This window comes from Sipha flava, unplaced genomic scaffold (assembly GCF_003268045.1).
Source record: "Sipha flava isolate LNK unplaced genomic scaffold, YSA_version1 176_pilon_pilon, whole genome shotgun sequence".
Taxonomy (NCBI): domain Eukaryota; kingdom Metazoa; phylum Arthropoda; class Insecta; order Hemiptera; family Aphididae; genus Sipha; species Sipha flava.
The window spans coordinates 3,203,974-3,223,915 of record NW_020272062.1 but is presented as its reverse complement, the minus strand read 5'-3'; the positions used below and the strand labels follow the sequence as shown (position 1 = coordinate 3,223,915).

Below are 19,942 nucleotides of genomic sequence, written 5' to 3'. Positions count from 1 at the left end.
GTAGAAACTCAAAAATCTAAACGTTTCGAGTTGGACATTCACGGGAAAAACAAATAAGCAAATTTGTTGGCTTCCCCGACCTTTTTAATTGTTTGTGACAATTTTGTTTTTTTTTATGTAAAACGGAACGGTCAGCCCATATTTGGCGTTTCAAATTTATTATTTTACCTCATTATGTAACACGTTATATTTGACTATTTACATTGCGTCACAATCATTTTTTTCGAAAAATAAAGAATTTTGTTAATTACGGCTTAAATCACATGGCATGTTAACCAAATTTAATTCACAGTACTAAAAATTCATAATATTTGACTCAGTAAGTATATTTATGAACATAAAAATATGAAAAATTTAGTACACTACTCATTATTTTTACAAATGTAATTTAAAAGAAAATTGAGTAAGCATAACCTCATTAATTTCATTAAAAATGTTCTATATCACTTGAAATCTATCAAAATTATATTCAAAATAATTGAGTGATATTATAAAAATCTAAAAATATATATTTATTCATTCGTAATTAATTTTGTATGATAATATAACTATTCTAAACTATAATTTAAGAATCTCAAAAGCTATAATTTTTTGTTCTTTGAGTTTTTTCTTTTACTACTTACTATAAAAATTTATTTTTAATACCAATTTGTTTTTGAAACAAGTTTTACCTAATTTATTGTAAAAGTGATCTGCCTGTGTAAATTATAAATTGGATAATACATTTCCATTTCTCAAAAAAGCATACTGGGTTTATTTGAAGAATCCATAATGGATAAAATAAGTACTTAATTTTGTGTTTAAAATATATGATTTTATACTAACATATATAAAATCCCTTTATGATTATATAATGTGTGGATGAGTAGTAAACTCTCCCAAACGTATAATTAACGCTCAACATCAGATTTACCTGAACCTTTATATGTTCACTCTGTTGGGTCATTTTTAGAGCCACAAAGAAAGTACTTGTAAAATGAAAATAATATCGGGACTAAATACTTGATGGAAAATTCAAACACAACATAATGATATTACATTTTTACTCTTTTTCATTTTATTAATATAAACATAATACAAATAATGTGAATGCTGTGTAATTAAAACATGTTCTGCAATAATAATTAACCATATATATATATATATATATATATATATTGTATAATGTTATTATTTGGAAATTTAGTTCATGATAAATGTTCATAAGCATAAATAAATATATTTCAATTTTGATTAAATTTATATAATAGATATAAATGTGTAGGTATTTAAACGAAAATATTTAATACAAAAAATACATAAAAAATAGTAACAAAAAAAAGTTTTATATTTTATCAAATTATATTATATTGATGTATATATTTAAGCTGTATAATTCAATGAGTACGAAGTATACAAAAACTAGGAAAACAATTAAAAACCATTCAGATATTTTTTATTTAATTCGTTAAAATGAAGCAAACCAATAAAATGCATTGATATCCAATACAGATTTTCGAACTAATACCACCATGTTAAACTAAATAGCTCTTCGGTGCGTATGGATTTCAAACATCACAAAGTTTTAGCGATATAAGCAAAAAAACACAGAATTTAATATTAACAATTCAAAAAATAAATATACTTTAGAAGATAAACGAAAAGTTGAATATACCGTTTATAACGTGTGTTTATAAGAAGTAAAACAACGGTAACGGACAGAGAAAATCGTCTATATACATTTTGAAAACATTCGGTTAGCAACATCTTCGTAGCCTACTTATAAAAATGTAATCAGATAAGTATGATAGATTTCTATTAGTATTTTGTTCACAGTTTCTTTATTCACTTATTCCAATGGTCAACAACAACTGTAATAAACACAATGTTATACGTCATTGCTTTATCATTGTTGCGATAGGTGTAAGGAAATGATAAAATTGTTAAATTGCGCGAACATTTTAAACGAATACGACATATTTTACCGACGCCACAACGAAGGAAGTTGGATTTTTGGATATTCGCGAGGAGAAAAGTTCAGAAAATAGCGCTACCACGTTAACGTATACAACGTATAATATTATCTCGTAACATAAAAATAGGTGCTTGGGCAACACAACATACGCCACAGCAATGCATTTACGATAAGTTTCGTATTTCACTAGTACTATTTTTCATCACCTACATCAGAGATAAATTTAACAATCACACCTACCTCACAAACAATCCAAACAGTTCAACAACAAACAATTTGTTTACTAATATTGTTATAATAATTATCAAATAATACAAACAATAAGGGATACTAATTTCGGTTAAATACTGTACAATTTATATATAGAGTGTTTCATTAAAGCCGCCAGATTTAATCTAATTATCAATTTATAAAAAAAAAATTATTTTGAACAAAAAAAATACATTAACATGTAATATCTATTCTACGATTTAAGTGTGAAATATCAAATTTGGCGTATGTCCACTTCGACTTCGCTAGCAAGCTTCTGTTCGTAACACGAAATTTACTATTACTTGCTCACACATCTCCGGGTTTAGTTCACCAATGACACGACGAATTTCTTTCTTAATTTCTGCAATTTCAAAAATTTGTAAACAAGCAAAACTGTAGGCTTTGAGGGACAGAAAACCCACAACAAATTGAACAACGTCAAATGCATCCTGAACAGGTAACTGTATGACGTAGCTTTTGGAGTTGAGGTGTTATTGCCCCATATTTTTTTCAGGATGAATATGAAAACACAGTAATGGTAACCGGAGAACGTTACCGAGATATGATAACAGAGTTTTTGTGACCAACATTAAATGATTTTAACATAACTGATAAATGGTTCCAGCAGGACGGAACCATTTTCCATACTGCTCATACGACAATCATGTTATTGCACGAAAAATTTGAGGGCCGACTTCTTTCACGATCTGGTAATCAAAACTGGCCTCCCAGATCGTGTGTTCCAACTCCAATTGATTTTTTCCTCTGGGGTTACATTAAAGCTCATGTTTACGAAAACAAACCACGAACAATTGAAGAACTTCAGGAAGAAATTCGTCATGACATTGGTGAACTAAACTCGGAGATGTGTTTTCTTAATGAAACACCTTGTATATAAATATGATACCATATATTATATTTGTGTGTGTGTTATAAAATCATATCCTTAACAATAAACCTAAACAAATATAGCTATGCAGTGAACACCTCCGTCACTTATTATCGTTTTTCGAGACCAATAGTACATTTACTCGTATTTAAAATTTATAAAAAGAACGATTCATTTATATACATCACTACTGATTAACTGATTCTAACTTTACGGTTAGAATTGAATATTCTGGAAAACATATAAAATTACTCAAAATGAAACAAAAAGAACAAAAGAAGAATAGCTGGCCCGGCAAACGTTGTTTTGCCATATATTTCTAGTATTTCTAGTATAAAAAATAACTAACGATACTTATTGTAAGTACTCATATGTTGGGATGATGTCTATGATTAAGAGATAAATGGAGCCCTGTGGACGATGACGGCCTATAAAAATTTAAAAACGCCAGCCATTTATTTTTTTACTTTACATGCAAGGCATACATCTTTAAACATCGAATACTGTTGTCCATTCACTGCTTATATCTTGAAATGATAATGAACCGGTGACATTAAACAATGACAGTCACAGATGAAGCACTCTATCAGCCTTGGATTGACTGTATATACTCGGCCCAAAGTGTTTGATTTGAATAAACCTGAGCACGCATCAACAGGTATTCCTTGCTAAGAGGAATCCATTTTTTTGCTTGAGCCCATGTAATATAGTATGTTACTTTGGACTAGAGTTGTGCTCATACAAAGGCACCAAAAGAATCCGCGCAATTATACAATTCGAAAAATTCAGTGAATATAGTTTTTGGTGGATTTATAGCATGATCAAATGCTGTCTCGTTTGCGAAAAACATGCACTGCCATTTTCAAGATGGTTGGCTCAATGTATAGCTACTAAATTTCGTTCGTAAATTGAGAAACCAAAGTTACGCCAGAAAACTTCATTGGAGCTGATGTACCGGCCAAATTGGTAGAGCGTTATTTGTCATTTTTATTTAATCGAGAGACATTCACATTGATATTCTCAATTTGAAACACAACCATATCAATGCCTTTATTCATATACTTGCAGATGTATTTGATGTTCTTCACCTAACTACAGAACTTAACATTAAAATGAGCATTGAATATTTTACTCAACATAGGCGAAAATGGTACCACCCAAAGATTGTCAATGTCAATGTCTACGTTGTTAATATTTTTTGTAAATTTTCCATCATTATCGGTATTTTTTCGACGATATATTGGATAACCGTCGAAATTTGTGATAAAATCATTAGTGAAATCTTAAAGAAAATGCTTTGTACATTTACCATCTGTCATGTAAGACCATAAAAGATTCAGATCACCTCATAGGCCATGAATCATGTTTGTTGTAACAATGTCGAACAGTAGTTAATCAATAAATAGATCAGGAATTTCCTCAGTAATAATATTCTCAACTTTTTCAAAACGTGCCTCTTGTGGTTGACATTCACACAATCGCTCCATACTCACACGCATATTCATATAATCGGATTGGATTTGTTCGTCTGTTATTTATTCTCTCTCTTCTGTTCCTCATGTTTGTGGCTCCATTTGTTCATGAGCCCGAATTGGCCCCTTTGCATCTTGTTGCATCTTGCATTGTTGCATTGTTGTAGAACAAATTTTTTTTTTAACTTTATTTATATACAAACAATATTATTACTTATTACAATAAGAATGTTTGATATTAATAGATTCATATAACCGACCTATTTTCAGAATAATGCACATTGCAAACGAGAATATCCCTACATTCACTTTTTTATAACTTGTTAAATTATATAATTAAATTTGTATATTTATGTCTTCAAAAATTGTACTTTGGGCTACGGCCTGTTTTGTAAAATAAATAAATAAATATTTACAATTTACAATTACCATGAATATTAAGCCAATGACTCCATCTATATTAGATATATGTATACAATTTATACGTTTGGGGTGAGCCACCCTTTACACCTTGGGGTTTGAAAAATAATTTAGAAGATATTCTCAGATCTACCAAATAACTACACAATCAATTTCATAAAAATCGATCAAGCTGTTTCGAAGGAATTCAATAACAAACACTGTGGCAAGATAATTTTGTACATAAGATTAATCAGTTTACAAAGCCCATTATTAAAATTCAAAATGATAAACAAAAGTTAATCAACATATTATAATTTAAATAATTAATAAAAAAAAATGTAATTATAATGCTACCTTGTTATTTAGTAATATTCTAATTTAATTTAATGGTCATCAGTTTGTCTTTGATTTACATGCAGTTAAACAAAATTCATGCAAAATCGCTGAAGCATATAATATATAAATATATATAGCCGTGGTCACTAAAAGTCAGTGGTTAGTTTTATTGTTAATTATTATTTTAATCATTATAATCCCAGTTTGTACGTAGTTATTTATGGAACGTTCCAGCCAGAGATTGATTGTTTTATAACTATATATGTTTAATTATTATTGTCTATATTATTCTATTGGTCTATAATATTAAGTATATTATCACATTCAAAATAATCTGTATAATTTATCTCAGATAACCATTTTATTAAAAGATGGATAAAAAGATATTACAAATTATTTATTTTCTAGATAAAAATAATTTGTACAACTGTACCCAGCGCATATTTTTTTTTCTTATTAACACAATTCGTACAAATTAAATTTTCCGAAATTTCTTTATAGCCTACGTGATGGTAGCACAACACACATCATAGTTTTACATACTGTAAAACGAATACCGGACGAAAAAAGCGTGAGCAAAATTGTAGGCGATGAAACGATTTGGAAAGCGAAGAAAAAAATAATAAGAATTTAAATTATTGTCACCCGATTGGCGGATACGGAAAATTATTCGTGAAACAAGCGTTTTACGTTCGGCTTATAGTAGCGTGGCCGTGTTTCGTCTGGTAATGTGACGATGCATAGTTAATCGCGTTTCTTGGGGCAGTTATTTTATTTATTTATATTTATTTATTTATTTATTATGGACCAAAGTCCAATTACAAAATAAGCAGTAGTTGACAATTAATAATGATTAAAACATAATTAAATATGAATAATAACAATACTAACAATAAAGATAACAACTAAAAGAAATGCAGGTAATTAATTCCAATAGTGAACTAACTAATAACAATAATTGAGTGACAACACATAGTTAATCGCGTGTCTTGTGATGGTTATGTAGCATTTCGTAGCTTTTGTCGTGACTACACAACATAGATTTTAAAACAATTGTTTACAATATGTTATTTTTTTATTTATTTATTTTAATTTTAATGTATGCCATTTGGCTTTTACATAGTGTAATTATACAAGTTAAGATCTTCTTAAAACTTCTTCTTTTTTAACATAAATTAAATACATATAATTTTTATATCAAAAACAAGGTGTGTAACAATTGATTTAAACTATATATAAAATCAACGTTAAAATAAATATAACTGTAAAACTGTAAAACATATAATACATTAAGATGTAAAAATAGGCCAAGGTTTGAAAATACTAAACACTGAAATTATTGGCAATCGACATCATCTTAACTAGAGGAAAATTATTTGTAAAATGAGAACGGTTCACAGGTAGATAAAATAAACCATGAAATCTGGTACATCCAGGTATACAAATGTCGAGTCGATCTAACAAACGGGGTGCATCAATAGTCCCTTCAATTAATCCATTAATTAAATTACAATAGGAGATAATACGGCGTTCGGCTAGTAATTTTAAATTGAAAATATCACTGATAAGACTATAGTCATGGGGCCGGTGGGGAATGTTGAGGCGGTAACTAGCAAAGTTCAGGAAACGGTTTTGAACTTGGTCTAGACGTTGCATGTCACCTAAGGTATAAGGGAACCAAACAACGGTACCATATTTTAATAGCATCCTAACTACCGAGGAATAAAGCACAGACAAACATTTGAGTGGATCAAAGTTTGATAAATGTCGCCTTATAAAACCTAAGACCCGAAGCGCTATGCAAATAATAAGATCCATGTGAGGTCGGAAATCCAGAAAGGAAACATAGAGGAAGCCCAGATCCTTAATTTCAGTAACGCGTAAAAGAGGGAGATTGTCAAGTCAATAATCAAAACTTCAAAATAATCAAAATCTTTAGTGCGATGATAAGTCATCACTTTACATTTATTAGAATTTAAAGTTAACCACACAGCGTTACACCAGTTAACGAATTTAATCAAAACATTCTGAAGAATTAGACAGTCATTCATAGACGATACAGCATAGAAAATGTTGGCATCGTCGATGAACAGAAAAACTCGACAAGGAATAATTTGTAAATAAACGGTGTTAATGAAAACATTAAAAAGTAGAGGACCTAGATGGTTGCTTAGAGGAACGCCAGAAAATTTTTACCATTTACAGTAAAAGACATTGTATTTATTAAATTTCTTAGTTAGTTTGACTAAAATTACACAATTTTAACTATTTAATACAATTATTTTTATTTAAGTAAAATTAAATTCTTGTATTAATTTAACCATTTAAAAAGTCGTTGATAATTACTCATTTAATAAATACAAAATGGCCTTTCAAAAATTAAAAGAAATGAACAGGCGAATGAATAAACGCCAAAAATGTTACATCATCCACTCAATTATCAGTCTTCTAAATCAACGGTTCTTAAACATAGGGTCGCGACCCAATTTTGGGTCGCCAATAATTTTAAATGGGTCGGATAAAAATTTAAAACATTAGTATAATATTTTTATTTTTAAGTCTTATAAATAATAAATGAAACCTCATGTACGTTGGTTATCATGGAGAAAAATTTTAACGAGATTTTTTGAATTAAGAACTGAAATAGAAGTATTTTTAAGAGAAAAAATTCACTGTTATCCATCCATTTTCAAGATATAATTTGGTTGACAAAGGTTGCGTATCTATCAGATATTTTTTCGTTATTAAATGAGTTAAATTTGAGTATGCAAAGGCCATTAACTAATATTTTTACATGTTGTAATAAAGATATTAACTACAATCAAAACCAAATCAAGAAACAAGCTTGATGTCGAACCCACGATGCGTATTTCACTTACTAACTCCATAGAAGAACTCTAAATTGATTCATGGGTAAAGCACCATCAAGACCAAGGAATTCATTAAATTAAAAATTATTTAAAAAACAATACAATATTATTAAAAGAAATGTTTATTTTTAAATATAATGTAATTAATATTATGACTTATTATGAATACAAGTAATATGAGTAAAAAATGTTACTCAATTAAGAGTAACAAATAGTTATTTTTTATTCTGCCATTGAATATTATTTATAAAAATGTCGCAGGAAAAATTTGGTAAATATCTTGGGTCGCCACTACACAAAGGTTAAGAACCGATGTTCTAAATCATCTCCCGCATTGATATATTACGTTTAATTAAATATAAATATACTAATATAATACCAAAAATGAACATCTCGATCCATCAAACTCTATGAAATAAAGCAAAATATGCATCACTGGCCTTTTCCACCTAAATTATCCAGAAAGTTTGAAGTCATAACCATAAGATTAATCGGTCACACAAAATTAACACACATCTAACCAATGTCTAAAGAGGACGCACCAATATATACCACATCGATATGGTTCCATTCAACATAAAACATATTTATCAAATACTGCAAATACAACATATAATAGAAAAAATGGTAAGCCTCAGAGTCACTCACTGAATTTTTCAACCAGAATCTCAATTCGCTTTCCAACACAATCAAATTCATCGTCACAGTAGATCTAACAAACGAAATAAAAACATCAACTTCATGCGTTTACAATTTTACTTTATACCACATACTTATATTTATTTATATTATTTTAAATATATTGTAATAATATAGTCACTCCTGTTGAGGGTTTATTTTGTAAATTTTAAAAATAATACAATACAAGGATGATAGGTGAATCCAAGCGCGAACACAACACCTCCCCTCCCCTAAATATCAGAAAAATATTTATAAAAAATTACCCAACTCATAAATTGAATAGTTATTTTAAAATTTCTCATACAGATTCATGCATATTTATTACAAATAAAATATATAAATATATATGTTACGCCGAATTTATAAAATTGCCGATTTCATGAAATCGGCAGAAAAATTGCCGAGTTCATGAAAGAAGTAACATTGTTGCCGATTACGTGTAATCGGCAATTTGGCTAACAAATTCACGAAATCAGAAAATTCTGATTACTGATTTCGTGAATTAGGCAGCCTTTTACTGCCGATTGCACGAATTTGGTAACACATTATTATGATATAATTACAAATAGTGGCTTATGGAAGTAATTGAAAATTTCCTCCCTCCTTTAAAAGTTGGTGACAATGTGCTGGTGTCAATCCCGTCTGTGGATCGAAGGCGAGGTGATGCAGTCAACTTTCTTGCAATTATCATAGAAAAAAGATGGCAAATTTCGTATTGGGACTAAAGAAGGAATTTTAAACACATGGCTGGAGCGGAACAGTTTGGTAGCTACAAAGTACTGTTCCTTGACGACTGCAGAAGTTTAACAAAATTAATATTCATTACGGGAACTTGTTAGATCGGGGTCAGTTAAGACCGGACAAGGCTATTGATTGACTGTATATTAACGTACTTGTTGTACGAATTGCACGTCAAAAAAAAATAGTATGATGTATAATTTGACGTGTAACTCACGTCATACTTGCCAAAATATTTAAATATAATACAATTTTTTTTATTTACTTTTTTTACACATTAAAATGTATTTATTATTTTATTTTATTCCCGGTATTTTACACATTTATTTAAATTAATTATGCTTTATAATTTTTTAAGAAGGGCCTTGCCGATTTCACGCAATCGGCAGTATTATGTACTTTGAGTTGTCGATTTCACGTATTCGGCAACAACGTTGCTGATTTCATGAAATCGGCAATTTTTCTATCTATTTCATAAAATCGGCAATTTCATAAATTCAGCGTAACATATATATCATATAATGAATAATAAAGCATGCTATTTAACAACATTTTACATTTTTTCAAAACCTCGCCAAGATTCTTTCTTAAGTTTGCCCCTGAGTAAATTTCACCGAAATAAGCAAAGTTAACCGAATGTCCAACTTTTTACCTAAGACTCATTCATGAATCTCGATATTCCGACTGCTAGTTTTAAACTTTTAATTATAAATTTGAGTTTTGTAAAAAAAAAAAGTGATGTAAAAAATACATAAAAATGTATTATAAGCTTAAGACCAGTGGCGTATTTGAGGGGGGGGGGCGATGGGGCAATCCCCCCACGAGCATTTTTAAACCAAGTCAATTCTTATATAAGTAATGGGTATTTTATTAAGAAACAAAAATTATGATTTATTTATAGTATTACTACATTTGAAAACGTTTCAAATTTTACACTAATTTAAATAACGCAAAACGCTAATTTTTTCATAACGTTTTAATTGTCAATAACGGTAAACGGAAAATTTTTTAAACGATTAAATTTGTATAACGTTTAATCGCTTAAATTGAATAACGTTTAAATTATTTATTGTGTTAAACGCTCAATTGCTTATAAAGTTTATATGTCCCATAACGATAAATAATATATATTATTTTGATTGAAGACCCAGTCTATACTTAGTGAAAAATTAGATAAAACATAAGCGAAACTTTCAAAACACAGATAGGTGTTAAAAAAGAACTACACAAAAGACATTATAAGTGGATCCGATATTAGATTAAAAAAAAAAAAAAAAAACCACAAATATTAAGAATTCACCTGATATAAATATTACCAAAAATTTTACTTGTAAATTTTGAGCCTGAATTAAAGAAAAAATTTGAGTCGCCCCCCTCTCCCCCAAGAAGTAAGTCTAAATATGGCCCTTCTTAAGACTTAAACATTTTAGGATCGTGAAATTTCCGACGTATACCTAAATAGGTTCCGAAGACCCTTATTTAATCTAGTTGGTTCTCAGTATTTTTTAGGTAGTACTCTTTGGGTCCATACAAAAATAAGATTTCCCTTCACATTTTTACAGGGCTTATAAGTTATATATGTTATCTATAAATTAGATCACAGGTATGATTTTATTTTTTTTTAATTTCTAATACGTAGTGTATAATTATTGATTGAAAATTAGAATACTGGTATATGGTAAATAAATAAATTCAATGATTGAAAAATTGAAAAATGTACAATTGGTAAACATTTAAATGATAGAGCTTTGAAAAACTCAAATTTATACATTTTTAACATTATCAAATGTGTTAATTGTAAGTTATAAGTTTTACTGTCGTAGTGGTCGAACTGAACTAGTATATAATGATTTTTATAGTCGGATTAAACTCGTGTGTTATCGTTTTTATAATCAGACCCAATTAGTTGTTTATCTTTATCATAAATATTATTTGGGATCCGACTCGGATACATCCAAAATTTCAATAGTATTTAATGAATACCTGGATTTAATGGATGTATCTTTTACAAAGAAAAAATATAGTTACTACAAAATAACAGGACATTGTTATTCTTCAATATTGGTATGTATTGCAAAAAAAAAATTAAATATGAAAATATTTTTAAACTTCAGAAGTGTACACATTCAGGATACACATTTTGAATTATAACTATTTATTTTAAATTTCCTTTAGTATATCATTGAAATGTGTTAATGACATGCTTAGGTTAGTAGTTTGGCTTGAAAATTTAAATTAAATAAACCAATGAGTATAATTTCGCAATAAGTTATGCATAATGTTTATTAGTATTCAAACACAAATATATTTTCAAAATATTAAAATTATATAGAAATGTTAATTTGGTTATTTACATATTATGATAAAATATCAGATTGCTAACAATAAATATTAAACATCCATTCATCAAATTAATCAAAATCATAATAATTCATTGCATTTCATAAAAATTAAGCAGAATTATTATGTATACTATTTTATAATTTTCATATCAATGATATCTATATTTAAGTTGAGTGAATAATTTTTTAATATATCCTTATATTACCAATGATTTGATAATATACATCAATACAAAAATCTACACCTTCTTTATTGAATACAATTCATATTTCATAGTATATTTTTTTATTTTTTTATTTAATATATTAACCAAGAACAATATTTTATAAATAGCATTATAGTAATAATTTTACATGATTATCTATCTCTTTTAATATCATAGCTTGTGTTAGAGATAGGGAGTATTAATTAATTTATATAAGAGTAATATTTATTTAATAGTTCAAATTAAAATTTTAAAATAACAATTCATATTTATTTATCAAGGATGACTTTTCTAATATATTTGATGAATAAATTATTTAAATTTGTGTTGTAAACTGACGACTAAAATACAATAGTTCTTGAAACTAACTCTAATTTCAAATCATCTCCCTGAACAATAAGAATTACCAGTATCCAGTCGGTTTGAGAATCCGCAACTCGGTTGAATCATCTCACAACAGAGCCTTACATTATTAAACTTCTCATAATGTATTAAACATTTAACTACTTTAATTTAGAGTATTTCAAGATTAGAATCATCAATGCCACACATTTCAAAGAAACTTAAAATTGTCTAAAATACAATTACAGGAATGCAGTGCCGCAACTACTGGGTGTGCAAGGTGTGCATTGCACATTTTATAAATATTTATTAATACGATCAATATAGACCCAAAATGTATGTGTTCAAATTAACTGTAAAGTATGACTATAAAAAATTGAAATAAAATTAAGAATAAAAAATAAATTTGATCGTATTATTAAATATTTATAAATGTAATCTTGGGTTTTTAATTTTTGTACGTATGATATCGGGGTATTCGAAGAAGTAAATTTGTCATTGCATTGTTAATTTCTGGACGTTATTAATTGTCCGTGGTTTTCCTGGTAAAATTGATATTTTGTGTAATTGTGTACCTTGTACGAATAAAGGATTGATTGGTTTAGTTAGTGAGCAAAAAGTGAAAGTTACGGTGAAGACGATGAAAAAAAAAAAACGGTTGGAGCAAATGGGGTGTAAAGGTATGGAAAATTTTAGGGGATGTAAGCATTGGATGATTGAAAGATTTTTTTAATGAGGTGTTAATAGAGGGAAAAATACCCGAAGATTGGAGAAAGAGTTTTATTGTACCAATATTTAAAGGCAAAGAAAACAAATAGAAATGTGAAAAATGTAGAAGAATAAAGCTGATGAATCATAGTATAAAGATTTGTGAAAGCATTATGGAGAAGAGAATAAAAAGTGAAACATCAATATTAGAAAACCAATTTGGTTTTATTTCAGGAAAATCGATAATGGAGTCATTATTTTATGTTAGACAATTAATAGAGAAGTATAAAGAAAAGAAGAAAAAATTATTCATGGTGTTTATAAATTTAGAAAAGATGTATGACAGAGTGCCGAGAGAAATTTTAAAGAGGGCATTAATGAGAAAGCGATCCCAAAAATATATATAAATTTGATACAGAATATGTATGAAAGCTCGAGGACTAGTGTCAAAATTTTGTGTGGAGTTAGGTACAGAAGATTTTAACGTAAGAGTTGGTGTACATCAAGGAAATACAACAATTTATTTGTTCCCTGTGGTCGTAGTTGAAGTTACAAAAGAGATATAGGGCGAGAGAGTGTATGATATTTGCTGATATAGTTTTGGTAGGAAAAAATTTGAAAGATAGTAAGGCTAAGTTCACATGGACGCGCGTACACGTGCGCCAGTTCTTCGCGCGTATTTAGATATACGGGTTTCCTATTTATCGTTCACATGGCGCGCGTACACACGCGTCGATCGCGGTAATGATGCAAAATTCTATTTTCACGAGTCTACGCGCGGTTTGAAATATTGTTGATTGATTCCGCTAGGATCACATGTACGCGCGTGAATGCGCGCCTGGCAGTTCATCTGTTCAGTTGACACGTGTGTCTGTAACGATTACATTGTCGAATTGTCATTTTTCGTTATCATTGCGATTTGAAACCTCTCATACTTACTGGGGATTTCAAAATAAATTTTGCATCAGACATTTCCATAAAATTAGTAGAATTTCTACAACAGCAATTTAATCTACAAATGAGTAATAATCGATATACTTCAACAACAAAATCAGGAACAATGATAGATGCTGTATTTTCTTGTTATCTCGACTTATCCTTTTTCTCTTCGTCTTCTCATTCTTCGGTATGTGACCCACAAACACACTGCATTAAACACATACATTCTCATTGAATGTATAAAACAGACTATGCTTATGACTACATAACTATTAACAGACCATGATGTAATTAGAATAATTAGAAATAATTAATAATAAAATATTTTCACGTTTGAGCGCGTGTACGCGCGTCCGTGTGAACCTAGCTTAATAATAGGTTGAATGAATGGGGATTACCCCTTATTTTGTAGCTGAATTCTAATTTTAGGTATTTACAACAAAATTATTTTTACTGTTTTGTCTCTTATTGACAGTTGTTGTGCATGTGTTCTATATATAAAATGATGCAACTTTTAAAATTATATTACTAAGAATTTCAGTAAAATTACTGTCTACAGGTGCTCTGTAAATCTATAAAAAAAAGTTACGTCTATATCATATTTTTGCATCACACTTTTTTTTATTAAAATATAAAAAACTATTAATGAGTCGTATATAAAACATTTTAAGACCGTTAAAATCAAATATCTACCAGACCTTTCATAATATAAACACCGGCTATCATATTTTAATAAGTTGTTAAATACTTTTTTGAAAAAATATTCAGTCTCTAAATTAAAACTTGCACATCAACCCCGTAGTGTATAATTGCGGCACTGCAAGGATGGCTCATAATTTTCATTTCACAAAACTTTAGTTCTGGTGTTAAACGTTCATGTATTGTAAACAAACGATCGTATTCTGTAATATTATTACAGGATGAAATACTGAATTGTATATTTATTTTTTTTATTTTTATTTTTAGAAAATCTAAACGCCTTGAACTATATCCTACTCACCAAACCTTTAAGAATCAATTATATTTTATAATATTTAGTTCCTCATCTTTAATAAAATTGGTTTACTAATCAAAATGCACACACATTACAGACTACTGATAAAACATAAATAATTTACAGCGTTTCATTATTTTTCTGATCATTTTCAATGAAAGAATACATTCTAATATAATCATGAAATAACCTTCTCCTCCTATCCAAATATTGGATACCAATAATTTATCATTTAACTGGCATAATATTAATACTACACCCAAATATTTAAAAAAAAAAATAGAAAATATTTATTTTGAATTTTAGACACTAAATTATAAAAGTAAAGAATTCTATATGGAAATCAAAAGTTGATACGGTTTTTAATAAAAAATGAAAGGCAGTAAAATTATTTTAGAAAAAAAATGTAATAAAAAGTAAAGAATAAAGAACGATAATTATTAATTTTCTAGATATAAAACCCCTTTCACCTTTAATAAATCACATTGTGTATGAAATATATTTGAATAAATGTTCTTTCTTTACAAAATCGGTTAAAGTTAGAGATGTTATGTATATTCGAATAATCGAATTATTCGAGTATTCGAATTCAAATATACCTGTCGTGAATAATTCGAATATTTGATTATTCAAACATTCGAATATCAGTATTCGGTGCTACAATACCTTATTTATTTTATCCATTTTTCCATGACAAGCTTTTTATTATTAATAAGTAATCCATATCTAGAAATGTGGAATTTACCAATAAAAATTTTTTGGTAAATTTACCGGTAAAATTTACGTAAATTGGTAAATTTTGAAAAAAAAATTTTTTTTAATTTTTATTCAATTTTTAAATACAGCTTAGGTACGTACCAAATTTCTTATCTTCTTCAACATTTTTTACGAAGTTTTTAAATGTAAGATGAATGTTTTTTTCCTTTTTACCTACCAACCTAACATGTGTAACACACTATAACATAGTCACACAGAACAAGTAACGACAGAACGAGAATGTAAAATGTTATCAGTGTTTACTTTAAATTAATGTATATATATATTATAATATATAGTAGTGTATTGAAGAGTATACGGGGGTATACAGCGTATACTCAATACGCTATTTTTATCCATGGCGTATAGCTTATGAGAAATTGATACGCGGATATACGGCCGTATATAGCGTATAGCTTGTAATTTAATAAATAACTACATAATACCTTAACTAACCTAACTTGTGGTTATATTTATGACTTGATTCGGTATCGGATATATTATTATTATTATTTTTTTTTTTTTTTTTTTTTAATGAAAAATTCAAATTTATTATCATTTAACAACAAGTTTTTGTTATCAAACAGTCATAATTAATGATGTGAAGTTCATGAGTGAGTTTTTTTGGTTCCTACCATATTATAGTTACAACATGAAATAAAGTGTATACCCATGATTTATTTTAGCAATACATCACTGATAATAAACTAAAATACTGAATACAGTGCTTGCATTTTATTGTCGTATAGGTTACGCTGATTATCTCGGTCCTAGTTTTAGAAACGGGAGAAAAAAAAAGGCTACGCTGATTATCTAAATAAAACCACGATTGTAAATATACCTATATCTATATAGATATATTATATAGAGTATATTCTCCATAAAAGTGAATAAAACGTATTCCGCTTGTAAATACATTTAAAATAAGGGGTCACTCAATTTTTTTTCAATGGTAAAAAAAAAATACCGGGTAAAAAAATACTCGGTAAATTTACTTTTACCCGTAAATTTTACCGGGTAAATTTACTGAGCTCACATCTCTATCCATATCTACACAACTAAAGATGATGTATGTCAATGATTAATCGACCTAAATACGAAAATCTTGCAGGTACCTGTTCGTAATTAGCTTTATTTTACTCGTTGTAGATGTATATTTTAACATACAATCATATGTGTCGTGCCGGGACCTAACGTTTTGCTTATTATAAGCAGTATCTCGTTCTAAGCGATGTTCGCTATAGTGATTTATAGTTTATACTGTATTAATAATAATTTAATTATGATATTCGAGTATTTTGCACAATTTTTAATTTTGTATTTTAAATACCATGTCAAATAGTGAATATCACTGGCTTCGAATTCACTTCTCACTGGCCTTTATGCACCATAAACCATATAATATTATTATTAAACGTTTTGTATTATGCGAAAACTTAAACGAATAATTTTCGTTACGTATTGTATTATAGCATTAAATACTGATATTTGAATAATCGAATATTCGAATATTCGAATAATTCCCATCGCTGGTTAAAGTACGAGTTAATGGACATAGCTCATTTAATTTTAGGTATGAATTAAATTCGCCGTTATATTATAGTATACAATTGTACACTCAAATATTATTCTGTATCATATTAATTTAAATTATCTTTCAAACATTTTTTCAAATATCCAAAATACAGAAATTTTTTAGTTAAACGTAAACTATTAAAATAGAATATTATTCTATTTTTTCATATATATTATATAAAAATATTTAAATACATTGTTTTAATATTGTAACATTTTATTATGGTATGCATTATTTTCTACCATCTTAAATGTACCCAGTATATATATATATATAAATAACTTCAATGCATAATGTACATTAATACTCGTATATTCTATCTAATTCTTATTAAGATTACTTTACTAAGTCTTAATCAGCACTAATGCCTTTTTCATACAAGATTAATAAAATTCCAAGTTTAAAGCAAATTTGCTACTCTTAAAATGTATTTAAAAGTCTATAATTATCAAAAAGCATGAACTTTTTATTATATGACATTTCTACAAGAAAAGAAAAAATTATTAACTATAAATATTTTCATTTCGTACAACTTATCATAACCACCCATAATATGTTATCTAAGCTTATCTTAAATTACTACTTTAACAATTTTGAATTTTCGTATTCACTACTATTTTAACATTAATATTATAGTAAACATTAATGGCTTATTTTTTTAACGTTGTCAAGAAATATTAAACAATTATTCTATGATCTGATTTTCTATAAACAATTTTTATAAACATTTTTTTCGTATAATAAATATATATTTTTTTTTATAAATATTTTCATTGATAATAATAATAAAAATCGACAATTTTTTTTTCACGTCTAAAAATAATATTTTAGTTTTAGTGCACATTTATTAAAAAACCACGAAAATAGTCGAATTACAATATTTCATAGTTCAAAAAACTATGACACCATATTGGAAATAATTTAAAAGATTAAAAATATTTTATTTTTATTTTTAAAAACAGGTTAAAATTAAATATACTTATTAAAATATTTTAATGACTCCGAAAAACTGAAATGATGCCTATGACTATCGTTTTATAGTTTTATTGTAAACAGAAATCTTGCTATCCTTTTTATTAATAGTGCCGTTTTAAATACATATGTAGCTCAAAATACATACATGTGTATTTATAAACCTTGAGCTTTTATTGTAAATCTTATTATAATTATTATTTAACTAATTTATACTATGTACTACTTAAAAATAAAATTATATTACATCAAACTGGTTACCACAATGATAATAATACACTAGTATTATCACAAAAGTATGAAGTCTCGATCACGAAATGGTATAGAAAAAACACGCGTGTTTAACATACCTAAACAACGCACGCTTCACTAAAATAACAATCCACAAATTTTCTTTTGAATATCATGACGAAACATCCAACACGCGTTTAAACTATAACTGACCATTAAAATAAAATTGCACAGTGAGTTTTAATCACAAGCAATTATATTATATTAGATTAAATTACTAAAACAATAATTAACTGTTGGCATTTTATCAGTAATCGTAGTTTAACTACTCTATAATACTATGTCATATATCGATTCCGAGATTAAAAAATTAATAAAAAAATTTTCTTCGTCACAGAACCTTCACGTGTTTAATTTATAAGAACCACATTTTTTAATAGTTTTTTTTATAATTATAGAAGGAACAATTATTTTAATATTATTACTATTTAAACATTATTTAAGAAACTAAAATGTATGAGCGCTATAACACTACGTTTTTTTTGTATACTGTATTACTATAAATTATACGCTATAATATTACGCTGTTAAATACAAAGTATTAATAAAATACACATAAACTTTTAATTATTTTTACTATATTAAGTATATTATACTTTAGTCCAGTGGCGCTGAACCCTATTCTTAAGTCAGGTCGCGGCCAAACCACATTTTTAAAATGAGGACGGAGATCAGAGGGGCCGATCTATGACTTGCACTTTACAATATTCTGACGTCACGATTATTCTCCCGAGGAATGCCGGATAGAGATGGTTAACAGTGACAAAATGTGATCACTGCAATAGTGGTGACAGGTACTTTAAGTCAAAGTGACTTTTAATGGTGAAAGGTCACCATTTGTTTTTCATAATATATTTATTTTAGTTACTTAATAATCAATAACCAATTTAGCGATGCGTGTAAAATCACGTCACTGCTACACAAACTAATATAATTCTCTATATACTATAGTATAGTTTATTTTACACCCAATGGTTAATAAGTAAAACAAAATGAATGCATCAAGATGATGTGTCCTCCCTCCTGTCATCCTTTCTAAGACGAAAGATGGACACATGAGTTGCCCGAAGTACTCCCGATATTAACTGTTTGGTGTACGCAAATCGGGACAACGAGTGTAAATTCACCGCTAAAAAGTAACAATGAGAACAACTTTTTTCAATGAGAGCGTTTCGAACCCCGGTCGTTAATAAGGATAGTAATAGTAATAATTCATCTTCCC

At 27.9% G+C, this 19,942-nt stretch overlaps 1 protein-coding gene across 5 annotated transcripts in view; it reads right to left on the bottom strand.

The window, feature by feature from the left end:
- The window catches only part of LOC112680296 (potassium voltage-gated channel subfamily H member 8), a 201,275-nt gene that overhangs the window by 179,308 nt on the left and 2,025 nt on the right, over positions 1 to 19,942 (bottom strand). Inside the window, exon 1 of one of the 5 annotated variants that reach the window (XM_025550341.1) lies at positions 18,677 to 18,845. The exons of 2 other annotated variants lie outside the window; for them this stretch is intronic. In XM_025550341.1, the coding sequence (XP_025406126.1) occupies positions 18,677 to 18,678 (2 nt within the window). In that variant the 5' untranslated portion in view covers positions 18,679 to 18,845. Of the gene's footprint in view, positions 1 to 18,676; positions 18,846 to 19,942 lie in introns of those variants that run through there. 2 more of the 5 variants (XM_025550343.1, XM_025550345.1) reach the window with 2 other exon arrangements.